Source organism: Acipenser ruthenus, chromosome 15 (genome assembly GCF_902713425.1).
Source record: "Acipenser ruthenus chromosome 15, fAciRut3.2 maternal haplotype, whole genome shotgun sequence".
NCBI classification, from domain to species: domain Eukaryota; kingdom Metazoa; phylum Chordata; class Actinopteri; order Acipenseriformes; family Acipenseridae; genus Acipenser; species Acipenser ruthenus.
Window position 1 is genome coordinate 32,719,708 of NC_081203.1, and position 23,270 is coordinate 32,742,977.

General features: G+C 37.3%; 1 protein-coding gene and 1 long non-coding RNA gene across 2 annotated transcripts in view; one reads left to right on the top strand and one right to left on the bottom strand.

The window, feature by feature from the left end:
* Positions 1-1,978: 1,978 nt before the first annotated feature.
* LOC117963938 (nesprin-2-like) overlaps positions 1,979-23,270 on the top strand; it is a 120,933-nt gene continuing 99,641 nt past the window's right edge. The window contains exons 1-16 of the mRNA XM_058987994.1: positions 1,979-2,100; positions 6,205-6,346; positions 12,234-12,295; positions 13,240-13,335; positions 14,056-14,133; positions 14,990-15,082; positions 15,426-15,610; positions 15,813-16,012; positions 16,177-16,277; positions 17,455-17,529; positions 17,925-18,038; positions 18,960-19,097; positions 19,712-19,876; positions 20,267-20,379; positions 20,548-20,716; positions 22,723-22,819. Coding sequence (XP_058843977.1) covers positions 6,250-6,346; positions 12,234-12,295; positions 13,240-13,335; positions 14,056-14,133; positions 14,990-15,082; positions 15,426-15,610; positions 15,813-16,012; positions 16,177-16,277; positions 17,455-17,529; positions 17,925-18,038; positions 18,960-19,097; positions 19,712-19,876; positions 20,267-20,379; positions 20,548-20,716; positions 22,723-22,819 — 1,783 coding nt within the window. The 5' untranslated portion in view covers positions 1,979-2,100; positions 6,205-6,249. The remainder of the gene's footprint in view (positions 2,101-6,204; positions 6,347-12,233; positions 12,296-13,239; positions 13,336-14,055; positions 14,134-14,989; positions 15,083-15,425; positions 15,611-15,812; positions 16,013-16,176; positions 16,278-17,454; positions 17,530-17,924; positions 18,039-18,959; positions 19,098-19,711; positions 19,877-20,266; positions 20,380-20,547; positions 20,717-22,722; positions 22,820-23,270) is intronic.
* Positions 6,590-14,537, bottom strand: LOC131697627 (uncharacterized). Its single transcript, XR_009307415.1, has 4 exons — positions 14,471-14,537; positions 13,973-14,118; positions 12,348-13,321; positions 6,590-6,999 (listed from the first exon to the last, which is right to left on the bottom strand). It is a non-coding gene; the product is annotated as an uncharacterized LOC131697627 (long non-coding RNA).

Sequence of the window (23,270 nt, forward strand, 5' to 3'; positions counted from 1 at the left end):
TCACTAAAGCAATTCACCGCTCCGTTTAACACTATTTCTAAGCTTTGTCTTGTAGGTTTTGTTAAAATAATTTGGAGCTCTTCAAGAGTGGTGGCTGGTACTACAGCCACACTATAACCCACAGCACCTTACTGTTCATGATGTCATAGTATTAATTGAGACTTTTCATGATGTCATAGTATCAATTGAGACTGTTCATGATGTAACAGATACCTGGAAATGCCCTTCTACCAGTTTACCACAGTGTTTGCATGCTTTTCCCATGCTCATGCCATGCCTTTACTGTATTTTACCATGCTTGAGCATGTCTTTTATCTGTTTATGCCAATGTATCTTTTTGCTGTTGTTCCATTAGCTAAAGAGCTAAATTATTGAAACCGAGCTTTACAAGGTCAGCAGCAGGTTTATTTTTCACACTGGAGAATACAGTTATTGCACAAAACAAAACAAAAAAAACGGTCGGATATAAAAACAATACTAATATAATTAATCATACTTTTTGCCAATGTTACTGCCAGTACGTAAAGATGACATCATCATTCTATATTTAACGGTATTGCAGTAAAATAAATTCACCGCAAGAGGGCACTTGAAGCATTTAGTTCTCAAGTTTTCAGGTACAGTTTTACAAGTCTGAGCAATCTTTCGATTTATTGTTCTTAGAAAACATGATATTTTTATTGCAATGGGAATTCTTGGAACATATTTATAATAAATAGTCATTGTCTTATTAATATGGATTGTTAAGAAGAACCACTGCTAAACCAATATCCTACAGTACAAGATCGAAATAAACTGTAGAATCTCCTAAAAAAAACAAACTTTCCAAACATAGTTTTGAGGGACAGCATATAATGGATCACTAATAATATATATTAAAGAAAATAAATATTATTTTGAGAACTTTTAATATAATTAGAGATTATCTTCTTTGCATATTGCCTGTTTTTTTATTTATTCATTTTTAAAAATGTATTTTTTTTTGTTTATTATTTCCGGCTGTACTGTATGACATTTTTGATTGAAAGTCAGTGAGTTATTCACGTAGCCTACATACTGTAGAAGATATTTACCATTGTGTTTAAGTGAGTTATTTTGAATTCAAATGGATTGCTGCACATGCAAAGCGTGAACTATAGCCCGCTATTGGGTATAGCCTACAGTATCATATTACTGGGTCATAGGATTAAGAGCCTCCCAGTTACTCTGGCACAGTTCAAGGAAAGGCTGTTTTGTTACAGAGTCAGATAGGACTGAGATAATGATCTTACTTTTCTATTTACAATTCGTATCTTATTATAGATCAGAACAGATATTACAATTTGCATATTTAGATGTTTCCTGTTCACCTTGAACAGCAAATGATACAGCCGGCGTTGTAGAACAGTGTGTTATATAAAGTATGCAGCTTTAGCACACAGGGATCATATGTGATAAGTTTTGCATTTGAATCTATTTTTACCGCTGTCATTTTGTAAGGCGATAATGCAGTTTAGCCCTGTTTGGACTATTCATTGACCACGCTTTATTGTGATTGGTCATAATTCAGTCTTCAACATGTTGCATTAAAATGCAGTGATCATAGTAAATACTGGATTCTGCTTCAACTTTGAAATGAAATACTTCAGAGTACTATGACATTGTAAATACATCGACATCATATAACCATCGCTTTGAGGTATAATAGTAGATACGTCAAAGTACTATAACCACCTGGAAACATGAAAAACTATTGTAAATGCACTCATTACTCAAAGTATCCAAGTTAGTAAATTAGGGTTGAGTACGCTGGCATGCATTTTTGCATTTTGAATAATCTCGATATACGTGTAAACATTAAAGCTTCACGCCCACCCTGATAAAGCAATGTTTTTCACATTTGTCCTGGAGGTGTGGACCTCTCAGTAAAGCGAACACTGTGCATCTGAAAAGGCAATGTGGGTGTGGTTACAGCTCAAATGAGTTGCATAACCTTTCACTGGACTAGAATAGCTCTTAGTGCAACACACAAGTCTAAACTTTGTGTATTATTGTTCTTCTCGCGCCAGGTTTCGAGAGCACGAGAGAACCCCACACTCCTCACGATTTTACTTTAAAAAAGTAAGTAAACACAAAACAGAAGTCGTGCACAATGCTACTTTTTGGCATAAACCGAACAAGTTTTGGTAATCTTTTTTTTTATGAGACGTTTCACAAAGGTTATCAGGACAGGCATTTCAAATATTGTAGTGACTATTTACCTGAAACAGTATTTCGACTTTTGTTGGAACTGTTAATTAACGACAAAACTTATTTTCAAAACTGTAACGTGAAATGTAGCAAGCGATGTATATGCATGCTGATGTTGTGTGGTTGGTATACTGGAAGTATATTTGACAGTGTTTAAAATGACAATTTCATAACTTGCATGCCTGTAGTACAGTATTTTTGTCTCCGTTTTTGCACACACATTACATACTAAGAACACGCCCTTAAACGTTTTCCATTAATGATTAGGGGCACAGTAATTTAGCTGTTTTGCAATGCAGGTGTTTTGTGTTGTTGTTGTCGCACCAGTTTGTGTCGCTATTAATAACATCGGTTCTGTTTGTAAACATTACACTCTGTTGTTAAAATGTGACCTTTGTTAAGATATGCAGTTCTTCACACAAGGTAGGTGCTGCATTCAGAGTGTGTTCGCGAGTGTCCGGTAAGAATTCCATTGATAATATCTTGTTGCTCTAATAGTCGATGCCAGTATCCGGCTCACGGAGCAGGGCATGCTATTTTCAGTTGTGACAGTGATCTGACATTATCAATGTGGCTTACTGGCTGTCACGCATAAGTTACTGTATTTTCCATTTCAAAATGGGGTGCACACCATTTCCCTTTGGTTTATTAAAATGTGATACTCAGTCTGGATATAAGCGCAAAACACAATTTGTTGCATGCTGTTTCTCTGGACTGCGCAAATGACAAGATGTAATTTGCATGGAATAGAATGTCACGTCATACAGTGATATGTTGCGATGGGAGTGTCAGGAGCGGTGGAAGGCGGTTGGGGAAGAGTATTTTCTGGTGCTTGTAGCCTGATACTCTGTATCAGGGAAGTCTCCCTCCAAACAATGTTGTCGTGTGAATTTGGAGAGGGGACATTAAGGAGACGCTGCGCCACAGAAGTGTGGAATTACCTGACTACAGAGAGGAACACCACGTGCTTCACTAAAAATAATCCGGCATCAGTTTTCCTTTACACTCATGAATGTCTGTACACGTATCAGTACAATACCAGTCCAGGCTTTCATTTTGTAGCAGTGATTAAAGGGTTAAATTGCATTGAGTTAGTGTCAAGCAAAGACAGGGTGAGAGCTTCATAATGTACTTTCCAATGTTTTTTTTTTTTTTGTGATCTTGACAAGTTGGTATTTTTCCAGTTTCAATGAAAGTACATACTTAACAATACTGCAAAAGCTGCACACATACAAAACGTTACGTTTTTGTTTTACAGTGGGTTGGTATTATCCCAAATAATCAGACAAACAAGAAAATGAATTAAAACAAAATGACTTATTATATTTACATTGAAAACAGCGTTTGAAATGTTTGGTGACTTTGCTTCACGCGTGTACAGTGGTGTGATCTTGGGGGTGACTTTGCTGCAAGCTACTTTTAGGAAAGAGAAAGCAGCTGACCAGTAGGCTAGATGTCATAGATTCCGATCCATAGCTGGAAGGTCAGATAGCTGGAAATGAGGGGCTGGTTACCTCAAGGTCACTCTTGTATGTTTTCAATAGGAGTCTGAAAACCTGCCACTGCACCATTGTCTCTATCTGTTATGTAATAGTCTATAACTTAAAGTTTGTCCTTAAGTAACAATAAACTGGAGATGTTTATAATTCTTTAAATTGTAAGACATTTTACATTAAGAATGTTTAGAACTGAATCACCAAACAGGCAAGGGGTTTGATTACCCAATTGAGAGATTAGTGAAAGTGTAAACACGTCATACATAATAACCCATTTCTGTGGTGTCTATACGTTAATTCAGTTTTCAATGGAAACTGTACATACAATGACAAATCACACAAAGTGCTTTCAGATTATTAGAATATGTCTCTTCGTGTACCACGTTATCTATCGGTGCATGCAATTCTCTACAGCACATTTCTGTCTGTAAATAATGTAAAATAGGAGGGAGTGTCCTATTTTAATTGATTTAATCAACAGCAGTATATTATGTTACAGTACATTCAGTTGTACCGTAAAACTATTTGTTTTAGAACAAATTGAATGTTTCACTAAATTTTAAAGTATTTTAAAATTTAGTGACACAGTTAAGCAAGGTAATAAAATGTTTTTTGAATCCCAAAGTCTAGTTTATTTGGTCAAGTATGCAGGCTAGTGAGGGTTAAATCTGCAACACCGGTTTTAAATTTAATTTAGTAGACTGGTGCCCTTGGTATCATGTGATTACACTCAGAGGACATCTTTTTATAAAAAAGTGATAATGAAAACCCTCACTCTTTAAAGCCTCTGTGTCTACAGATTAGATTTGCTACTTAGATTTGCAGCTAAATGGAATCTACAAATATTACTTTCCTAAAGCTTAATAGTGCAGTTTTCAAAATGCTTTCTTTACCCCTCATCGGATCCCTTTTAGCATAATAACAAGATTCTCATTGCTTTGCTGTTGATGTAAGTGTTTTCCAAACTTTTTAATTAGACTGGCGAAGCCCACTTACAGTATTCTGTCATTTCCCTCTACCATGCTATAGAATTCATGTCCTGTGTTACAGCTAATAAGAACCCCCCTGAGCCTGTCACTCGTTCTATACTGCCTGTGGTTAGAGGGGTCCTATTACCTGTTACACAGGAAGTGCATAATGCAGACAGCCTTATAGCATATGTTACTGTGTGTGTGTGCCATTTTTGTCTTTCCTGTGATGTCATTCCCTCCGCCTGTGCAGTGGTTTTAAGATGATGGGGAGAGTTGGTTAATACAATCATTCTGTCAATATTTTTTTAATACTAATTGCATTTTTGAACCCAGTTTGTTTCCTATAAGTGCTTCAGCTGCACCTCTGTTGGACTGAGGTGCAGGCAGTACTGTAACACTGCTTGCTTTGATTTCAATGACAGAAAACATGTTTGTGTTCAACGTAAGTAAGTATTATTTTGTCCATTGTTGTTATGTACCTCATTGTACCACTGTAGTATTGCAAAGTGCGTTTTGGTGTGGAAACCTTGATAAATCTGGCCCATAATAAGTTCATGGGGTTAAAAAACAATATTAAAATAAGATCTGCAAATAGGGGCCATCTTCCTCATCACATAGAGCTTTGCATAATGAAAACATTTGGCAAAAAACAAACAAACAAAAAAAACATCCTAGTTATTTACTGTCTTTATTTCAGCTGTTGCCTTGCAGCAATCTTTTTCTGAGAACTGAATGGCAGAGCAATGCATATTTAGCCTGTCAGTCAGGATTAAAACAAATGAAGTCAGTGAGAGCTGAACTCAATAGTGATTTGGTTAGTATAATTTGAAGTGCATTTCAGTTGCCAGTGTAGGAGTGCAGGGTGCTTGAGACATTTCATTTTGACGCCAGCTTTGACTGCTAATAACCCTAATAAAGCAGTACACACATGTTTAGATTTCAAACTAGACGAGTATGACGTCATGCCTCATCTCAATACGAACCGCATTTCATTTCATGTACTCTTGCTGTTGGTGATAGTCTTTAAAGAAAAGGCTTATAGGAAAACTGTGGGCCTTGCAGATATCAGTGTCCTCCCTGCTATGTGGCATATCCTCATAGGTTGGTATTAAATCGATGAAACCGGCAAAGAGAATCTTCTATATGAAAGCCTTGTATGATCCCCAGAATAAAGTTTTTTGTGTTTTTTATTTGATCCCTCCTTTAATCTGTCCTCTTTACTTTTACTTTGACGTATGTTGGCTCATTTCCTACAGCTAGGCAGCCAAATCCAGAGATTTCCGAGGGTTGGAAAAAAAATAAAACAAGGAAACATTCTGGATAAACCAGACTGTTTAATTAGTGATTATCTATAGTTTATTTTTTCTACGTTACTTTGAAATAATTAAAAAAAAAAAAGTTTTTAAAAAACCATGGGTGCTGCACCAGCTAAGCACTATGCTTATTTAAACAAGTTTCTATGGCGATAGCCTACTCTAAAGCATTCTGTATTCTGTTTTTGTCTGCAGGTAGTACTGATATGCTTCGCTGAGTTCTTTGATAATCTCATTTTCATGGAAAGTATGGCATCTGGCGGTAGATCAGAAACTGCCGGGGAAGAGGAGGGGCAGATTCCTCTCGACATTGATAACGTTCATCTGCTTCTACAAGGTAACGATGGGGACTAAACAGTATGTACTGTACACAGGAGGCCACCATAGACAGGTAGACATTCTCTGGACGTGGGTTTAATGCAGATTGTACTTTTTATTTCAAAGCATCTTTTCAGTGTCTCATTTGGCTATTTCTACTGTTTGAGTCTGCATTTGGAATTCCTTTAATGTATCACAGTTTTTTTTTTTTACCCAAACCCACACAGCTCCACACATAGAGATATACAGATACATTTTCAGCTTAGAAGATGTATAATTTACTGTACTCAGGACTTCCAGCTCCCATTCAAGTCACCCTATTGCAGGACGCATAGTTACATTGTATACCGCTGATAAGAAGGGCATTGTTTGTTTGAAGCAGGGCTTGATAGATTTCACATTCAGGCAGTTTCTACGACTAGAAAAGCGGAAGTACATTAACTAGAAAAAAAAACATTAATTGAAATGTGTAGCTCCATGCTCTTTAGGGTAATGGAATAACATAAGGCCTGTGATCTTTTTGATCATTAGCCCAGTTCTTGCTCTTCAAACAGATGTGTGCAGTGTAGTTTTGAAAGGATGTATTCCCAGCAAAGAGAAGTAAAGACTTGCAACTTTTTTTTTTACTGTTCCCTTTTGATGATGTGGTGCAGCCATTCTGAGTGGTCCTTACTGCAAAAAAAAAAACACCACCACAAATATTTAATTTTCTGATAAGGTTCTTTCATCGGAGTTCAAGAGTTGTCTGCCATAGAGATATGTAACAACATAGACAAAAGTGTACCATCTTATGATGTGGCCCTTTGGATCCTTTTTGTTTTGCTGGCAATACACTTCCTGTGCACTAGATGGTGCTGGCGCTTACTAATATAAACACACTTCGGCTGATCTATCCTTATGGCACTGTCATATGTCTATGGCACTTTCTTTTCACTTTGCATCTCTAGCATGTTGGATAGGGAGCAAAAATGTACAGACTTCTGCACTCCTAGAAAGCTGTTATGTACACTGTGAAATCAATTGAGCAGACTTAGCTGTGACTAAATGCATGAAACACACTTTTGTTAAATTGGAATTTATGCTGGTCAGAGTCAATTCCAGGTAATCACTTGATAACAAAACACCCGTTAAAATGTTTTGTGAATAGGGTCCCATTGAGACAATTACAGTGCACTTCCATAAACATAGCGAAATCAAGTTGTTGCCTTCGTGTTTGTTTATGTTTAGTTTTTTTTTTTGGAGTTTCAAAATAATCATTTCCATGTGCTTTATGGGGCAATATGATTACATGTCCTTCGTCTGCCAAGGACTCTCAAATTCAATACAAACAGGGAATACTTTCGAACAATAGGCCTGGCCTCCTGAGACGCTAAACAAAGCTGCTATGGCTACATTTCCTTCTATATTTGTATTTAACACAACGGTTTAATTACAGGGTTCGAGCAAATGCATTAACAGCAATAACTCACTGACAGTAATACATGATAATTACTATAATAAATAACAGATCATTTGGATATGCATGCCAACTCTGGAATAAAGAGGGTTTTTGCTTCTCTGACAGAGAAGTACTAGTTCTCCTAAGCTTTAACTTGTGGTACTTTTATTTTTTTTTTCCAAAAATTGTTTAAAAAAATTAGAATAAAAATATACTTACTACCAGTAATATGATTGTAAGCAAGTTGTTTAAGGTTTATAAACAAAAAAGGCACCCCTTCAAATTAAGCATGGCCACAGAGTATACGGTGTTACAGAAATGTCCTTGATAAGAACTTTGTGTTTTTTTGGCTGTGGGTCGCAGTGTTTCAGAACAGCTGTCACTAAAAGCTATAACGTGTTTTTGTTTTCTATTGTGACTATGCTTTGAAATGTGCTTTGCACAGTGGATATATTAGTCAAGCAAGAGAAATTGTGATCCTGTGGGGAATGTGATCAAAACTGAAAATAGTACTTGCAAATTGGATTTCACAGCTGAGTGAAAACAGAAAACAACCCTATCACTCACCTGAAGTGTTTTGTTGTGATCATATTTCCCTCAAGGGCCATATATGTGAATAAGTAAATATACACAATAATTAATAACAATCAGTAACAAGGGTTTCTGTCTGGCCTGTTGGTTAATGATAGTGTTCAGCCGTCTGGAATGGAGTACTGTTCTGTGCTAAAGTGCTATCATATAGTATCCCTGAATAGGTTTGTTGTTTTCTTATCCTTGGTTGTTATCAAAATGTTAAGAGACTCTGTCTCTGCCAAGGGCTCGTTACTTTGAAATCCTTTTTCTAGCTGGCTTTTCTAAGAACGGATGCTGCATCCCACACTGATTTGGGCCAATTTTCTATCAGTACAGTATTTTGGGTTGCTAATAGCATTTTTGTAAAATCTTTCATAGACTATGAAATGAGTGAGAATGAGATGCAGTGTATGTCTTATATTAAGGACCAGTTTGACCAGTTTGTGGTTCAGTTGTGTAACATGGGTGCGGTATTTCTTTTTTACTATATGGCAGTGGTGCAGTCTTTACATGGGTGGGAGACAGGGAAGTACAATCTACAAAATAATGTTGGGTGAACTCCCTTAGCAGCACATTTTCATTGCTTGTGTTGTACTGAAAACAAAAAATTCTTAGGGTCGGAAACCAATGTTTAGACAAGTGCCCAAACGTTAGTCTACCAGATTTAATTATTATTATTATTATTTATTTCTTAGCAGACGCCCTTATCCAGGGCGACGTACAATTGTTACAAGATATCACATTATTTTTACATACAATTGCCCATTTATACAGTTGGGTTTTTACTGGAGGAATCTAGGTAAAGTACCTTGCTCAAGGGTACAACAGCAATGACCCCACCAGGGATTGAACCCACAACCCTCCGGTCAAGAGGCCAGAGCCCTAACCACTACTCCACACTGCTGCCCCTTAATAGTTTTTTTCTTTTTTTTTTTTTGGCTTTACACAAGAAGTTTGCTTTAGCTCCATCCTGCTATCAAATATGTAGAAGCTGGGCTGGAAGGGTGATCTAGATCTTTTAAATGTTTCTTATTCAAAGTAATGTACGCAGGTTAGTCCACTGAAAAAAATCATATACAAAGCAAGGAGAAAAACAATGGAAAACAGTCCTAAGCAATTCTTTAGAAAGATTGGTTATACAGTAAAGTTATTACAGGTTTAATGGGCAATGTTCTGTGATGCACGTCCATTAAGGAACCTCTTCTGAGAGAAATTAGGTTTAGAAGCCATGTTAGCAATGATCACTAAAAACAAACACTGTTGGGCAATGTTTATTTAAATAAAAAATTGATTTTTTCAAGATACTCTCAGTAGACATCTTGTTCATGTTTCAGGAAAGATTAAAAATATGCAGTGAAGATACATTATCAAATTAAATAAGACCACCTGGAACTGGTATTATTGTCATTATCTTGTTTAAAAAGACGGTTGCTTAGCAACCTGGTGTTTGCTATAACCATATTCAGTACCGTAAGAACTGAAATATTAGCCCAATGAGCACCTGAGTAATAAACTGGGTTCTTACTGCTGCAGCCAGTGGGATAGGAAGGGGAGAGATTGACATTGTAAACTCTCTCAATTAAGGATTTGTGTGGAATCAAGTCCTCTCCAAGGATACTGTACGCTACTTCACCGTGTCTTTTTTAATGGCTCTCTCCATACAATGCCATGTTCCTGAGTTTCTCTATCATGACATTACATACCTTGCATATCTTGTTTACAATCCATGATTTCTATATTGACTAGGGCTGGCTATGCTTAATTTGAACACAGGTTAATTCCAGCGTGCCTGTCTGTCAGCACAGCAAACCTCGGATATGGTCAAGTGAATCTATGAAAATGCGGCCTGGAAACATTCATTCAGGGCCAGTTTGGAAAATGTTCAACTGAGGTTTATCCCAGGGCAAAAGAGGCACACCTGTTGGAGTTGTCAGATAGGAGCTGCAGTAAACAGCAAACCCAGTAATGTCAATAATCTTTACAGTCTTGTTATCATGGGGTTGCCTGTGATTTAGCTTTTAATGGGGTAATAAAGGGTTTCCCAAGAAAATATTTTACACCTCTATTGGGAAAATAACTGGGACATGGATAATTTTAGCTGCTTGAAGATGTCGTTCATCACTTAGATTGGATACACCCTGGATAAAGGCTTCTGCCAAATAAATAAATTAATAATAATAATAATAATAATAATAATAATAATAATAATAATAATAATAATAATAATAATAATAATGGCTGTAATTAGCAGCCTTCAATGACTCTTGTGTCATACAACTGTATATGATTACCAAAAACCATGCATTTGTAGATAGCTGAAAGCACTCACCTTGACCTTTTCAAGTTTCAATTGGAGAGAGTTACTTTGTTATAATGATACATCCTCTCACAGCTAAATGGTTAATTAGAGATTGGATTTGCCAGATTTTCTGGTTTGCAGTTAGAACAGGCTTGGCAGATGATTTCTTAATTCCTCAGGCGATGCTGATCTCACGTAACCTACTCCTTCACTCATTGAGACAGCTCGCTTTCAGTGTGCAGCAAGGTAACTGACACACTACAACAAGGTCATGTTTTTAAGACCATTTTTCTTGCAAATCAGCAGTTGTATTTAAGAGCTGCCCAGTTCTGTGCAAGCACAAACACCACAACAAAATGAGCTGTAAATTCTCCCTGTAAAATACAAAAAAGTTACAATTTTAAAGCACCCTTTATGCATACGTCATCGCTGCAGCTGGTTGTTGTAGTCAGAATTCAATGTACACATTTCAAGCATATAACCAAAGAATAAAGTTTGAATGTTCAACAACTGGTTTTAATGGGATAATAATGTGGAAAGCGGCCATTTTAGTAGATTCACATTAATCCGACTTGCTCCCTGCTGTCACTTTTTCATTTATCAAGGGCAATCTAGTAGAAAAAGGTCACGGAAATGGCATTCGGTGGCCCCCTGAATGCCACTCATTCAGCACAGAACGGTTACTACCGTGACTCGGTCTCTTCATGAAGGATTGGACGCCTTCCTACTGTGTATAACATTAGAACTCTGGAAGCACCAAGCTGTCAAGCCTATTTTAAAAAAGGTCACGTACAGAAATCCTTTCCTTATCAGTGAAAGGCCCCCAGGAATATTCCAATGTAGTATTTCAACCTGTAGCTGCTTTAACTGTTGGGTTCAGATTTGCAGCCTGCGCATCATAGAAGGGTTTGCCTTTTAAATAAAACAAATTCTGGTTTGAAGTTGATGGGTATTCTTTGGAGATGGACAATTTCTCTTCTTCCAAACACATTCACCTGGTTACTGATTTTGTTCAGTTTAATAGTGGTAAGTCTGCCTTTTCTTATTCAATGCCTAATGTAACATGGGCGATAACCTTACATGGTTTCATTTACGTTTATTGGCAGTTATTACTTCAGGGTAGTATTTATTTGCACAGTGTAAATGTATTTTTCTGTAACACAGGCCATGTTAATCACTTTTTAAGTTGTGAGTTATTTATATACAATTATTCTTTAAATAACTGATTCATTGAAGCATTTTGGAGAGTGAACATTTCCAAAGTGTTGTGTTTCGTGCACAGCTTGTTTTCTGATACATTCTGCATGTTTTTCATTTTGGTTCACATTTGCAATTACAACACTTTAGTGTTGAGATTAGAACCAGGGTATTTTGTTCTTCACTTGTGGGTGATACTAGTTTTAAATAAAAACAAAAAAATACTGCAAACAAATGTATTTTTCACAGAGGTTAAACATTAGGAAAACTGTATTGGAAAGTACATGGATTGGCGCTCTGCTGTCTTTGCATGCATTGTAACATTGTTTAAGTGTGTGCAGTCTACATCATGAACTTTAACATACATGCTAACTTTCCTCCTTGAAAAATATTACACAGTTGAACAGGAGCAAATCCAGAAGAGGACCTTTACCAACTGGATAAATGCACAGCTAGTAAAGGTAAGACACAATTCATTGTTTAAGTTTATACTAAAACATTTTAAAACCTTACCTTTGTGCTATAGTCATCCTAGCAATGCATTCAGACCAGCCTCTTGTAATTAAACATCATACTTTTGAAACAGTGGGCAATTGTCAGTGGAGTAGCTTCATAAGAACAGTCATGCTGTTTGTTTTATTATTACTGCTCCATTTAGTAGCAGTCGCTGGTGAGCTGTCAAGTCATTTAGCAGAGCAGAATCCCCCTTTCTCATGCAGCATGGGCAAAAGATTTATTTGTATGTCGTATGGGTGTGTATTAAATATAGAGCCACTGAATGAGCAGAATGTGCAGTCAGTCAGCAACATCAGCTCCAGTGACAGCACTTCCTCTGGCTCGAATCCAGAAGGGGTTATCTGCTGAAGCCAGGGCACTGGTGCAGTGTGGAGTGTAGACTGTGGAAACAATAAAAGCACTGGGATATGGTGAAGATCACGCAACACTGACTGCGTTGATGTGATTGGTTCTGTGAACGCCATTTCCCAAAGCTCATAAATAACCTAATTAGCAGTTCCTTAAGCTCCTTTTTATTAGCAAATTATCAAGGAAACAAATGACACATGCATGTTTTTACAATATGGTGAGTGTTGAATAAACAAATAAATGAAATGTAAACTAGGACTTCGGCTAAGGAAAGAAGGTAGTTTGAGAACACATTATCTACAAAATTACGGTCAATAGAAGAAACGGTGCATATGAGGAAAACGGAAATAAGCTAGTAAGTGGTACTTTGGGGGGAAAAAAAGCTGGAGGAAATGGCAGACGAGGTAGAAGAATATCTTAATGGACATATCTTCCATGAGGATCAAATAACAACTTTGTGGGAACCAAGGCTGTTGTCGTTGTTGTTGCTGTTGTTCCATGTTGTTATTCCATTCAAACGTTTCTTCATGATCCTCCACAGCACAGACCCCCCACAGTTGTTCTGGACTTGTTCACAGATGTCAGGGATGGAAACAGGCTTCTGGATTTACTGGAGGTGATATCTGGACAGCCAATGGTAAGAGACTCAGCAGTGTTAAGTCACGTCAAGGCTTTTCAGTTGAACATTACCAGTAATGTTTGGTAAATACAGATTAACTCAGTGGATTTCTCAAACGCTACAATTTTATGGGAGATACTTGCTTAGGAGAGGCAGGATTGGAACAGCTTACCCCATAGCATCTGTGTTTTCATGCCTTGATCTAGTTTGATACAGGCTGAAATGTATCAAGGATTTGTCTCTATTAATTTGAATTTGGGAAGTATATTAGCATGAGTGTAACAGGGAGGAGACTGGGCACAAATTGGCGACTGCCTTAATCGCTATGCAAATGAGCCGGACTCATCTGCTCATCTGGTTAGAGAATTTTTAACCTCATCTCACCGATGGGACAGAATCCATAACGGCAGTCCCTGTATGAACCATAGTCACTTGCTAAAGCTATAATTCTAGAGTATTGACACAGCTGGAATACTTTAGTGCACAGAGCTACCCAGATAATGGTCAGTAAAGTATGTTCAGTGTTGAAAAAATACCTGGTGATGTAAACAGAGTAGGTGAAGGATTACCTTCAAAAGCCCTACATAATGCGCTTAAGCCAAGCCCTGTTTGTGTTGGAGTGCTGTTTGTAAAGGTCTTTATCATACATTCTTACCTTTGTTATCAAGACAGTTGTTTTACCGTTCATGTTGTTCCTGCTTGTTTATAAGTTTCCTGTGTTTATTGATCTTTCTTCAGAGTCGTGAGAGGGGGAGAAGCATTTTCCAGTGCAGAGCCAATATTGAAACCGCCTTGACATTTCTGAGGAGGAAATCAGTAAGTACAACCTTATCTTGTGGGTTCTTTGCTGTTGGGTAAGTGCTGGTACTACAATACAAACATGACATAGAATATACTGTAACAAAGTAGGGGTGCCTTGCTACAATTCGGGACCTTCTTGATTATAAAAGAAACATTTACTGGACCACAGAGGTTATTTAAACAGGACAGGGCCTGCATATTTATTCATAAAACCCAAACAAAACAAACAAAAGCCTAACTCCTCAAAGGAGTACTAACTAAACACACAGGAACACCCTGACTACAAGTGGGACAGCTAGGCCGTTTCCCCACCAAACAATAAACACACAGGTTTAATACAGCACACTTTTACCTCACGACTGCCAGGAAGCAGAGCACTCCTTTCTGCCTCCTTCTCCTCAGCAACCCTGAGCAAACTGACTGCCTCTCTTAAATACCCTGCACCTGGTTCTACTTTAACAATGGCTACCAGGTGCAGGGGATAATTAATAATAAAACAATTAACAAAACCCTTCCCCAATTAACAAAACTACACATTTTACTGCGGGGAGGATTTCAACCCCCTCCCCGCTGTGCTACAATACACATGGTGATATAAATGCTGTTGAGTAGGATATTGAGGTGTAATGTGGGTTATCTTTTATGTGTGAAGACAGTAATCAAAATACATCCTCCATTGTTTTCCCCTTTTATTTATTAATTACAATGCAGAGTTAGAATACCTTAATTAGGATCTACCTGCATGCAGCTGATCGGGCTACTTATCCTTGGTTTGTATTGTGCTATATAACAATTTAGTATTAAACATATGCAGTAAAAGTATCGTAGACACATACAGTATGAGAAATCAATATCTGCTTTTTCTCTGTAGATAAAACTTGTCAACATTAACATTCCTGACATAATTGAAGGCAAACCATCTATTGTTCTTGGCCTGATATGGACAATCATTTTGCATTTTCATGTAAGTATTCCTGTAAAATTTTTTCCAGTGGTGATTAAATATATGCGGTGTGAAGTTTTTTTTCCCTGTGTTTGATCTGCAAAGCCAGGCAGGCATCTTAAACAGCAGGTTGGGTGAGCTAGCTCTGGATAATGAGACTGCACATGTACTGGTGGAGCAACAAAACCAATTCCATTGCTAATCCATTCTTCAATCGGTTATTAAAAGATATTTGTGTGTACTAGGAAATGACGACAGCATCAGAACATGGACACGCCCTGGTCGTTTGAACAGTAAACAAATGTAATAATATCCACTGTGTGCTTCTGAAGGTGTAAACGCATTGTAATAAATCTGGTTTCAGATCGAAGAGCTTGCCAACTCTCTGGCATTCAGTTCCAGGCAGTCCTCCATGGAGTCTTTGGCCAGTATAGATTCCTGTTCTACCATTGACAGCTCGTCATCAAGAAGGAGTGGCACCCTACACACCAAGTTCAAGCTGTCTGCAAAGAAGGCTCTCCTCCTATGGGCTAGGGAGCAATGTCAGAAGTATGAGATTCAGGATATCTTTGCAATATAAAGCATTCATTGTTACTGTCTGGCTTGCAGTAATGAAAACAAAGCAACTTTAGCAGTATAGTGACCATCCTGATGGAGATTCTACATATAATGTTTGATCATTTGTTTAAGTATATGTTAGTATTAATTCGTTTTTTAAAAGTTTTCATTAATTGATTGCTGTTCTCGTTAGGGCCGGTGCTAACATCAGCATTAAAGACTTTAAGTCCAGCTGGAGAAGTGGCTTAGCGTTTCTGGCCATCCTTAATTCTCTGAGGCCAAATTTGGTGGACCTGCAGAAAACAAAGAGCAGAACAAACCGAGAAAACCTGGAAGAGGCGTTCCGAACTGCAGAGCATGAGCTAAAGATACCAAGACTTCTGGAACCAGAAGGTAACAGACAGCTTCCACTTCACTGAAATATGTACAACGATAAAACACTGAAAGAAAATACAGGCTTGAATTCAGAGTTCTATTGAGAGCTTTGTTCAGTAAATCCTAATTAAAGTCAACACTAACTACTGTTTTAACTAATATTGACAATTCCATCTCCTCAGATGTGGACATCAATGACCCTGATGATAAATCCATCATGACTTATGTGGCACAGTTCCTGCAGTATTCTAAAGATTTGCCCGTGTCCGAAGAAGAAATGCAGGTATGGGGTTCACTATTGCTGACAATACACCTGTCTGTCCTGTCATTTTTACTTTTGTAATGTATGCATTCAATAATAATACGAAATAAGATAAATGAGCTTTACTCCAAATTGTCAGTTGTGTGATTTTTTTCAAAAGGGGAAACCTTGCCAGTAAATACCAAACTGTATATAAACAATGAAATATATATATATATATATATATATACAGTATATATAGTTGCATTGGTGTTTTTTTCTGGCTCCATATATAAAGATAAAAAGATAGAACACTGATTTTTGTTTAAACGTTTTCTTTTCCACTGGGGAGGAGACACTCTTTACCTGCAGTGATAAACTAATAGACTTCCTTTCTCTATGCCAGCCTTTGAATGGTAAACAGGTTTCTTTTCTGTTTCTTGTCTTTCTTTCTGCTGAAGCAGCTCTATGTCACTTCTTCTCAAACTCCTTCTCCTGTCAGACTGTCACCTCGCCTGACACAGGCAATCTCCTCCCCTAACCTCCAAAAGGTACATTACCATTATCAGAACACAGCTGCATGTTTCAGGCTACACGCAGTACGTGTCACACTTACCTATAGGTTCTTGTTTTCTCTGTGCTGTAATAGTTAAGTACATTGTACCCAAGGACACATTGATTTAAATGAACATTATGTGTGTTATTGTCAGTAGTAGTAACCATTTGCATTAGTACGGGTCCAGGGTTTACAAAATATATTAGTTTATATCATTCATTAATCCTGAAGACACCCGCCATGTATGGGGAAGTTTAAAAAAAGTATCATCACTGCAAGATGGTTTGCAGTAGTCACATGTACAAGCCAATATGTGGACATACCCTTTCATTCGGTTGTGTTAGGGGTAGGGGTAGAGTTAGAGGTAGGGGTAGAGTTAGGGTTAGGGATAGGGTTAGGGTTAACACAAATGAAAGTAAGGGGGGTAAACTATATTTAAAGTACTCCATGATATTTATATTTTACATGCAGCTCTTTTTAAGTGAATTGAATTTACTTCTTGACAGTTTTTATTACAGTATTTAATGGCACCTAATATCATTTGGAAATGTGACCTAGCAATGTAGTGTTTTTTTTTTTTTTTTTTGCAAATACTGAGCAGAATTTTTCTTTTGTTCTTTTAAACGCTCCATACAGTAAATGCTAATTTTATTCTTCAAATAGGCACACCTGCTTCTGCCTCCATCTTTCATGTATTCTCACGTAAAGACTGAAATTTCCCCATTTCCACCAGCAAGGGTAAATCACTACTAGCATATGCATCATTCTGAACTTTTATATTTCATGCTTGTCTTTAATATCATAATATTGCATCCTGCTAATATCACTTCTGCTTGTATGCTTATAGGTGTTATTAATTATTACTTAAGGAGAAGCAGTACAGGTATGACTATAGAGAACTTTACCCAGCCTTAGGGCACCTCTGCAATGATCATGTTCACTTAAAAATCAACACAAGCCAGTTTAACATGCTTTTATTTTAACTTTCCATTGACTGGCTGTTCAAGCATGGACTAGATAGAATATGCAAGACTGCAGTTTGAAAGATGTGCTGAAAATACTGGAGAGAGCTGATGTAACAGAAGAAGCAGTTAGAAAATGGATTTGAATAAGGTATGTTCTTTGTTGCCTAGGGAAATCTAAACCAGAAAGTCAAAGGAGTCACGTCCTGGCTTACACAAGCAGAGCAGGAGCTGGAGGGGTCCATTGGAGAAGCAGATAAGGAAAGCTATGAAGAGAAATTCCATGTAAGGCATTTGCTACATCCATGTTCTTTCGCCCTATAACCCTACTGTTGTCTGCACTACCCAACAAGAGCGCTCATAAACAAAGAGAGACAGTGCACTTTGAGTTATTGGTTCCAATTCACAAATTATTAAGGACTGTTTTAAGGAATTATTTATTAACTACTGGTTTTGAAAGTGTTCATGAGCATTCAAAAGGTTTCATCAACTGCACACTTAATTTAACTAATCAAAATGGGCTTTTCAAAACATTCCTTATAGCCGTCCTTTGTTGTTTTTTATTTTTATCTTATTTTAATAGGGACCCAATATATGATACATGGCTGCAGAATTTCCACATCTCTTTAACCTATAGCCATATCAATGGAGCCTTTTCCCCTTACACTGTGCCACCGGGGGATGCTTTGTTTTTGTTCACAAGTTTAATCAGTGAACTAGTGAGCTAGATTTTTCTGAGTTTCTGATTCCTACTTTACTTCAGGCTAGTTTGAAAGGGTACAGGACTTTCAGTTAAGAGCAACAATTTTGGCAGGTGTCACTGTACTTCTTAAGGAAGCCTGAGCTAATAGAAAAGGTATTTTAATAAGTTCCCCATGTTACAGAAATGTGAGGGTACTGTTCTTACTTTTAAACAGCAGTAGATCTGGAGATATGGACTCTGAATCGAAGAAACAGCACAGCTTTCATTTTTACTTTAGACCGATAAATATTAGGATCACAATATCAAATCCCCTAATCTGTGTAAAACTCCTTCAGAGTCAAGGGTCTTGTTATAGATTATAGACACGGTGTCATCCACTGTAAGGTGTCCTTTTCCCAAGCATGCAGTCTCATTAGCTGTTTTTTATAAATGTGTTATTTTTTCACAAATGTTTTGCCGATTCCAGCACTACTGTGTACAATCACTGCTCTTACATCTCCCAGGCATTTCAAACTTTTATTACAACATTTAATGAGCAGAAAAGACCCATTATGCCTTTGCTGACAGCCATGAGGAAAACCACACAACTGACTGAGGATCAGGTTCGATTGAAAGAAGCTTGGAATAAAGTCACGTCTAAGGTATTTCATCATCGAAGAGGGGTTCAGACTATGATGAAATAAAGAAATAGGGCCCAAATAGCATTGTCAAAGGGTGAAAGGTCACGATGGAATGTGAATTCCTCTGGGGATACATGGCACTTTAAAATCTAAATTTACACAGTGCTTTCAGTGCACTGCTTTGTTTAGTGCTGGTGTGTATTACTGCAGTGCAAGGCCATTGCTGTATGAACAGTTATATGGGTGCAATTTTGATCAAATGTATTAACAGTCCTGATTGATTCCTTTGGCGAGCTCTTGTTAGTTTAGTACTTGGATCTAATTGGATTATCAATCAGTGTAACACTAATATGCTCTAAACACTGACTTGCAACTGCACAGAGGAGTTGGAAACAATCTTATAGGGAAATAAACACATGAAAAACAATGTTTAACAGCAACTTTAACAGCAGTACAGTAAAGGGTTAATCATGGATATGTTTTCTTGTTGTTTTTTATTTTTTTTATTTTTTTTTTACATAAAAACTGCATAAAAGGCTAGGATGTTGGATTTCTGTATCTGGTTGTTTCACAAATTAAATTGTGTTTTTACATATTGTAGTTTGACATGCATCTTTAATGGTTTTTGCCAATAGATCAGGGAATATAAAGTTGCTCTGGACCTTGATTTGCCTTTCCCCCTGGATGGTGTGGGAGTCTGGCTTCAGAAGATAGAACCTGTCCTGGGGGAGGAGATAGCCGAGTCCCAGGACCATGAAGAGGTTGCAGGCCGAATCCGGGACACACTTCATCTGCTAAAGGTTTTACAAGGGAACTGTTCGAATACAATCCAATACAATTAGTACAATTAAAATGTCTAATGGGGGGTTATTTTAGACTAAAAAGGAGTGGGTGCTTCTTAGTTCTTCATGTATTGAGTTCCAGAGTGGAGACACATACTAGGCAAGCGAATGGTCACCAGAAGGGACACACTTATGGGTTGATTTGATCAAGCTATGCGATAATCCAGAGCTGGATTTTATTGAAGCATTTTACAGCACTGGGGACTCTCCCTGGATTACACCAACTAGCTGTCAGAGGCTATCCTGAGATTTACCATTAAAAAGAGGAGAGGTTCATGCATTTCAGGTAGATTACCATTAGTAATTTATTTTAAATAATGTAATAATTACACTTCCCATCTTCTCTAGTCTTTGATGGAAGAAATGGATGTTCACTGGCAAACCCTTCAGAAATTCCCAAATAAAGATGGAAATGGAGCCACTCGAGTACCACAAGAGAAAATGGACGAATTGAAAAGAAGGTGGGCTGTTATATATTTAAAGCTGTTGACCTTTCAGACAGTATATGATATAAGATACTCAACACATTCTTTCAGACAGTATATGATGTAAGATATGCAACGCATTCTTTCAGAAAGTATATCATGAAAGATATGCAACGCATTCTTTTTTTTTCTTCTGTCCTGCAGGTTTACTAGTGCGAGGGTCACAGCCAAGTACCATGGGATTAAACTGGAATACCAGGAATCAAAGCACTCTGTGCAGGCTTTGATATGTGCAGTGAACAGCAAATTAAATACGTGGAAAAAAAAATATGGGACTAAGGAATCTGTAAAGCTGCTTCAACTGGACTGGCATGTAAGATTGTATCTGTGTACATTTACATTCAGAAGATGTATTCTTTTATTCATATTTATATATTTATAATCCAGCCCTGGAACGTGAAACAAGCAATGTGAATTTAAAAGTATTGGATGGTAGCCATCTTGCTTTTACAGTTACAGATGTACAGCTGTATGAAACTGAGTGACCAATTACCTGCAAAAAATCCCAAAGTAATAAGTAGACAAGACGATTTGGATGAGGAACATTTAAATGAACTGGAAGAAAAATCGCTGTCTTTATACTCAGTCACCCCAACTTTGTCACTTAAAATAATGTATCTTTAGCGGTTTTTAAACGCTACAGAAAAGCACAAAAAGACACTTGTGCACATTATCCACCCCCCTCAGACACATCCCTTGAAAAAATTCTGAAATCCGAGACGTCGTTGTGTTTATTTTTATTCCTCCTGTCTGTTCTGCTCAGCGTGTCTGCACTGTCAGTGACAGGGGAAAAAAATAACTCCGTGCTGTATCAACTCCGCCCCCTGGTGCATCTTTTCAATGGCAATATCACAATATCATAAATACAGATGTACGTTCTTTTGCATGTTCCAATACAATTAATTTACTCAGCTTAACTTAGTGTGTAGTTCAAAGTTATAAATGGGACTACTTTATTGGCGTAAGGATATTTAATAAAAAAAAACTAATAATCTTTTGCCCTAAACATGATTTATGCTTTTTTTTTTTTTCTTTAAATCCACTGTTTGACCCGGATTATAAATGCAATAAGGCCCTTCAGGGAGTCCGTATACGTTGAATATACAGACTTCTCAGGGGTTGGAGGCACTCGACTTCGTCTCATGCTCCACAACGCACCGAGGCATCCGTATAGTCGATTTATACAGATGGCCTGTCGGGCCTTTATATATCTCAAAAGTCTTACCAGCCTTGTGGTAATTCTAGTCGAAGAGGTTGACTGCATTTGAAGGCTTTTATTTATTTATTTTTTTATTGCCTAGTCCTAAAATGGCAACCCTTTTCTGACAACCAATCTCTTGCATCTGAACTGAGACTGTATTAGGGCATTTGACAGGCCTCCAGTGAAAGTTTGAACTTGCTGAACCAGCAATCTAGTGAATGTATGATAACTAATATTTTACTGGAAGGCGTAGAATTGATGCAAGTGTGCCCAATTTTCTGCAAGAAACAACAACAAAAAAAAAATCTTACATTACAAAACAAGCAACACTCTCGGTTATTTCTTGCTAGTTTTGTAATATTCATTTTTTTTTGGGGGGGGAGGTGGAAAAGTACACTAGCTTCAAACTAAAACTTTAGTGTACATTACATACAAGAAGTAATGTGAAAGCTGCAGTATGTTAAATCACTATTTAGGATGTTTTTGATTACACAACGCCTACAATTTCCTGTGATCCTATAGCTTCCTAGAAATCTAAATACTCTTTAAATTGACTTTGCTCATTTTAAATGCAGCTGGATTACAACTACATTATAATCAGTATACAACATGATCTCAGTTCTTCCTCCTACAACATTAATTACTTACAGAAATGATGTAATGACATTTTAAGTAGTAAATGGGAATTTTCAAAAGGGTCTCCACTTAACTAATTGCCCAGCTGTGGAACACATGGCACAAATCCAACACAGCACTTCATTTTTAACATCAATATTCATTTTACTGTTAGTTGTAGCCAACTAGTGATTTGGATTAGCAGATGGAAATATATTTTTTCTGAGCTTTCCTGTGCATACAGATTAAGATATTTTTCACCACCAGCATATAGATGAAATGTACTATCCCAAAAAAATAGTATGGGACTTACACAAGTCCCATACTAACAATTTTCACTGCAGGGTTGAGTGAAGTGGAGGACATTATTATTTTAAATGCAGTTTGAAAAACAAAATGCCTTGAAAGTGCATTCCATTTTAGGCGTTCCACATCCTACACCTGTATGAAAAAATATATATAATTATCTCGTAATTGCAGACGTATTTTTCACTTTCTCTAAGGATTTTGTAGAGAAGCAGAGCTTTGTTACCTGCCTGGAGGCTGCCACTGAAAAGCTGAAGTTAATTGCCAGCAATTACACAAGCAGGACTGCTTTAGGTAGGGTGTGTGTCTTCTTGAGAATGTAACATTTTAAAATGTTTATATTAACTAATGTATTATTCCTGTTTAAAATAACTTACTATCCTGCTGTGTTACATACTTTTATAAGCACCTCTGTGGCCACTTAGAGAGAAGACACGCTTTAGAGAACTTTAAAGGCCACCGTGGTGCTTTTAACTAGTGAGTTTTAAAAGGTTAACAGGATTTGATGATTGAACCAAGTTGCTCTTTTAAGATATTACAGTACATAGGTGGCTGATTCACTGAACACGTGATAGCCTGCCTTCAAGCAAATAGAGTTGGGATTCAGGCCTACACAAATTGCAAAGCGCCAATGATATCACTGAAAAATCCCAAAGACAGCAATGTTTTGGGTGTGTTGTGTTTGTTTAACCGTTCATTCAAAATACATTCATAGCCATGATGTTTCATAATAGTCACCTGTAAC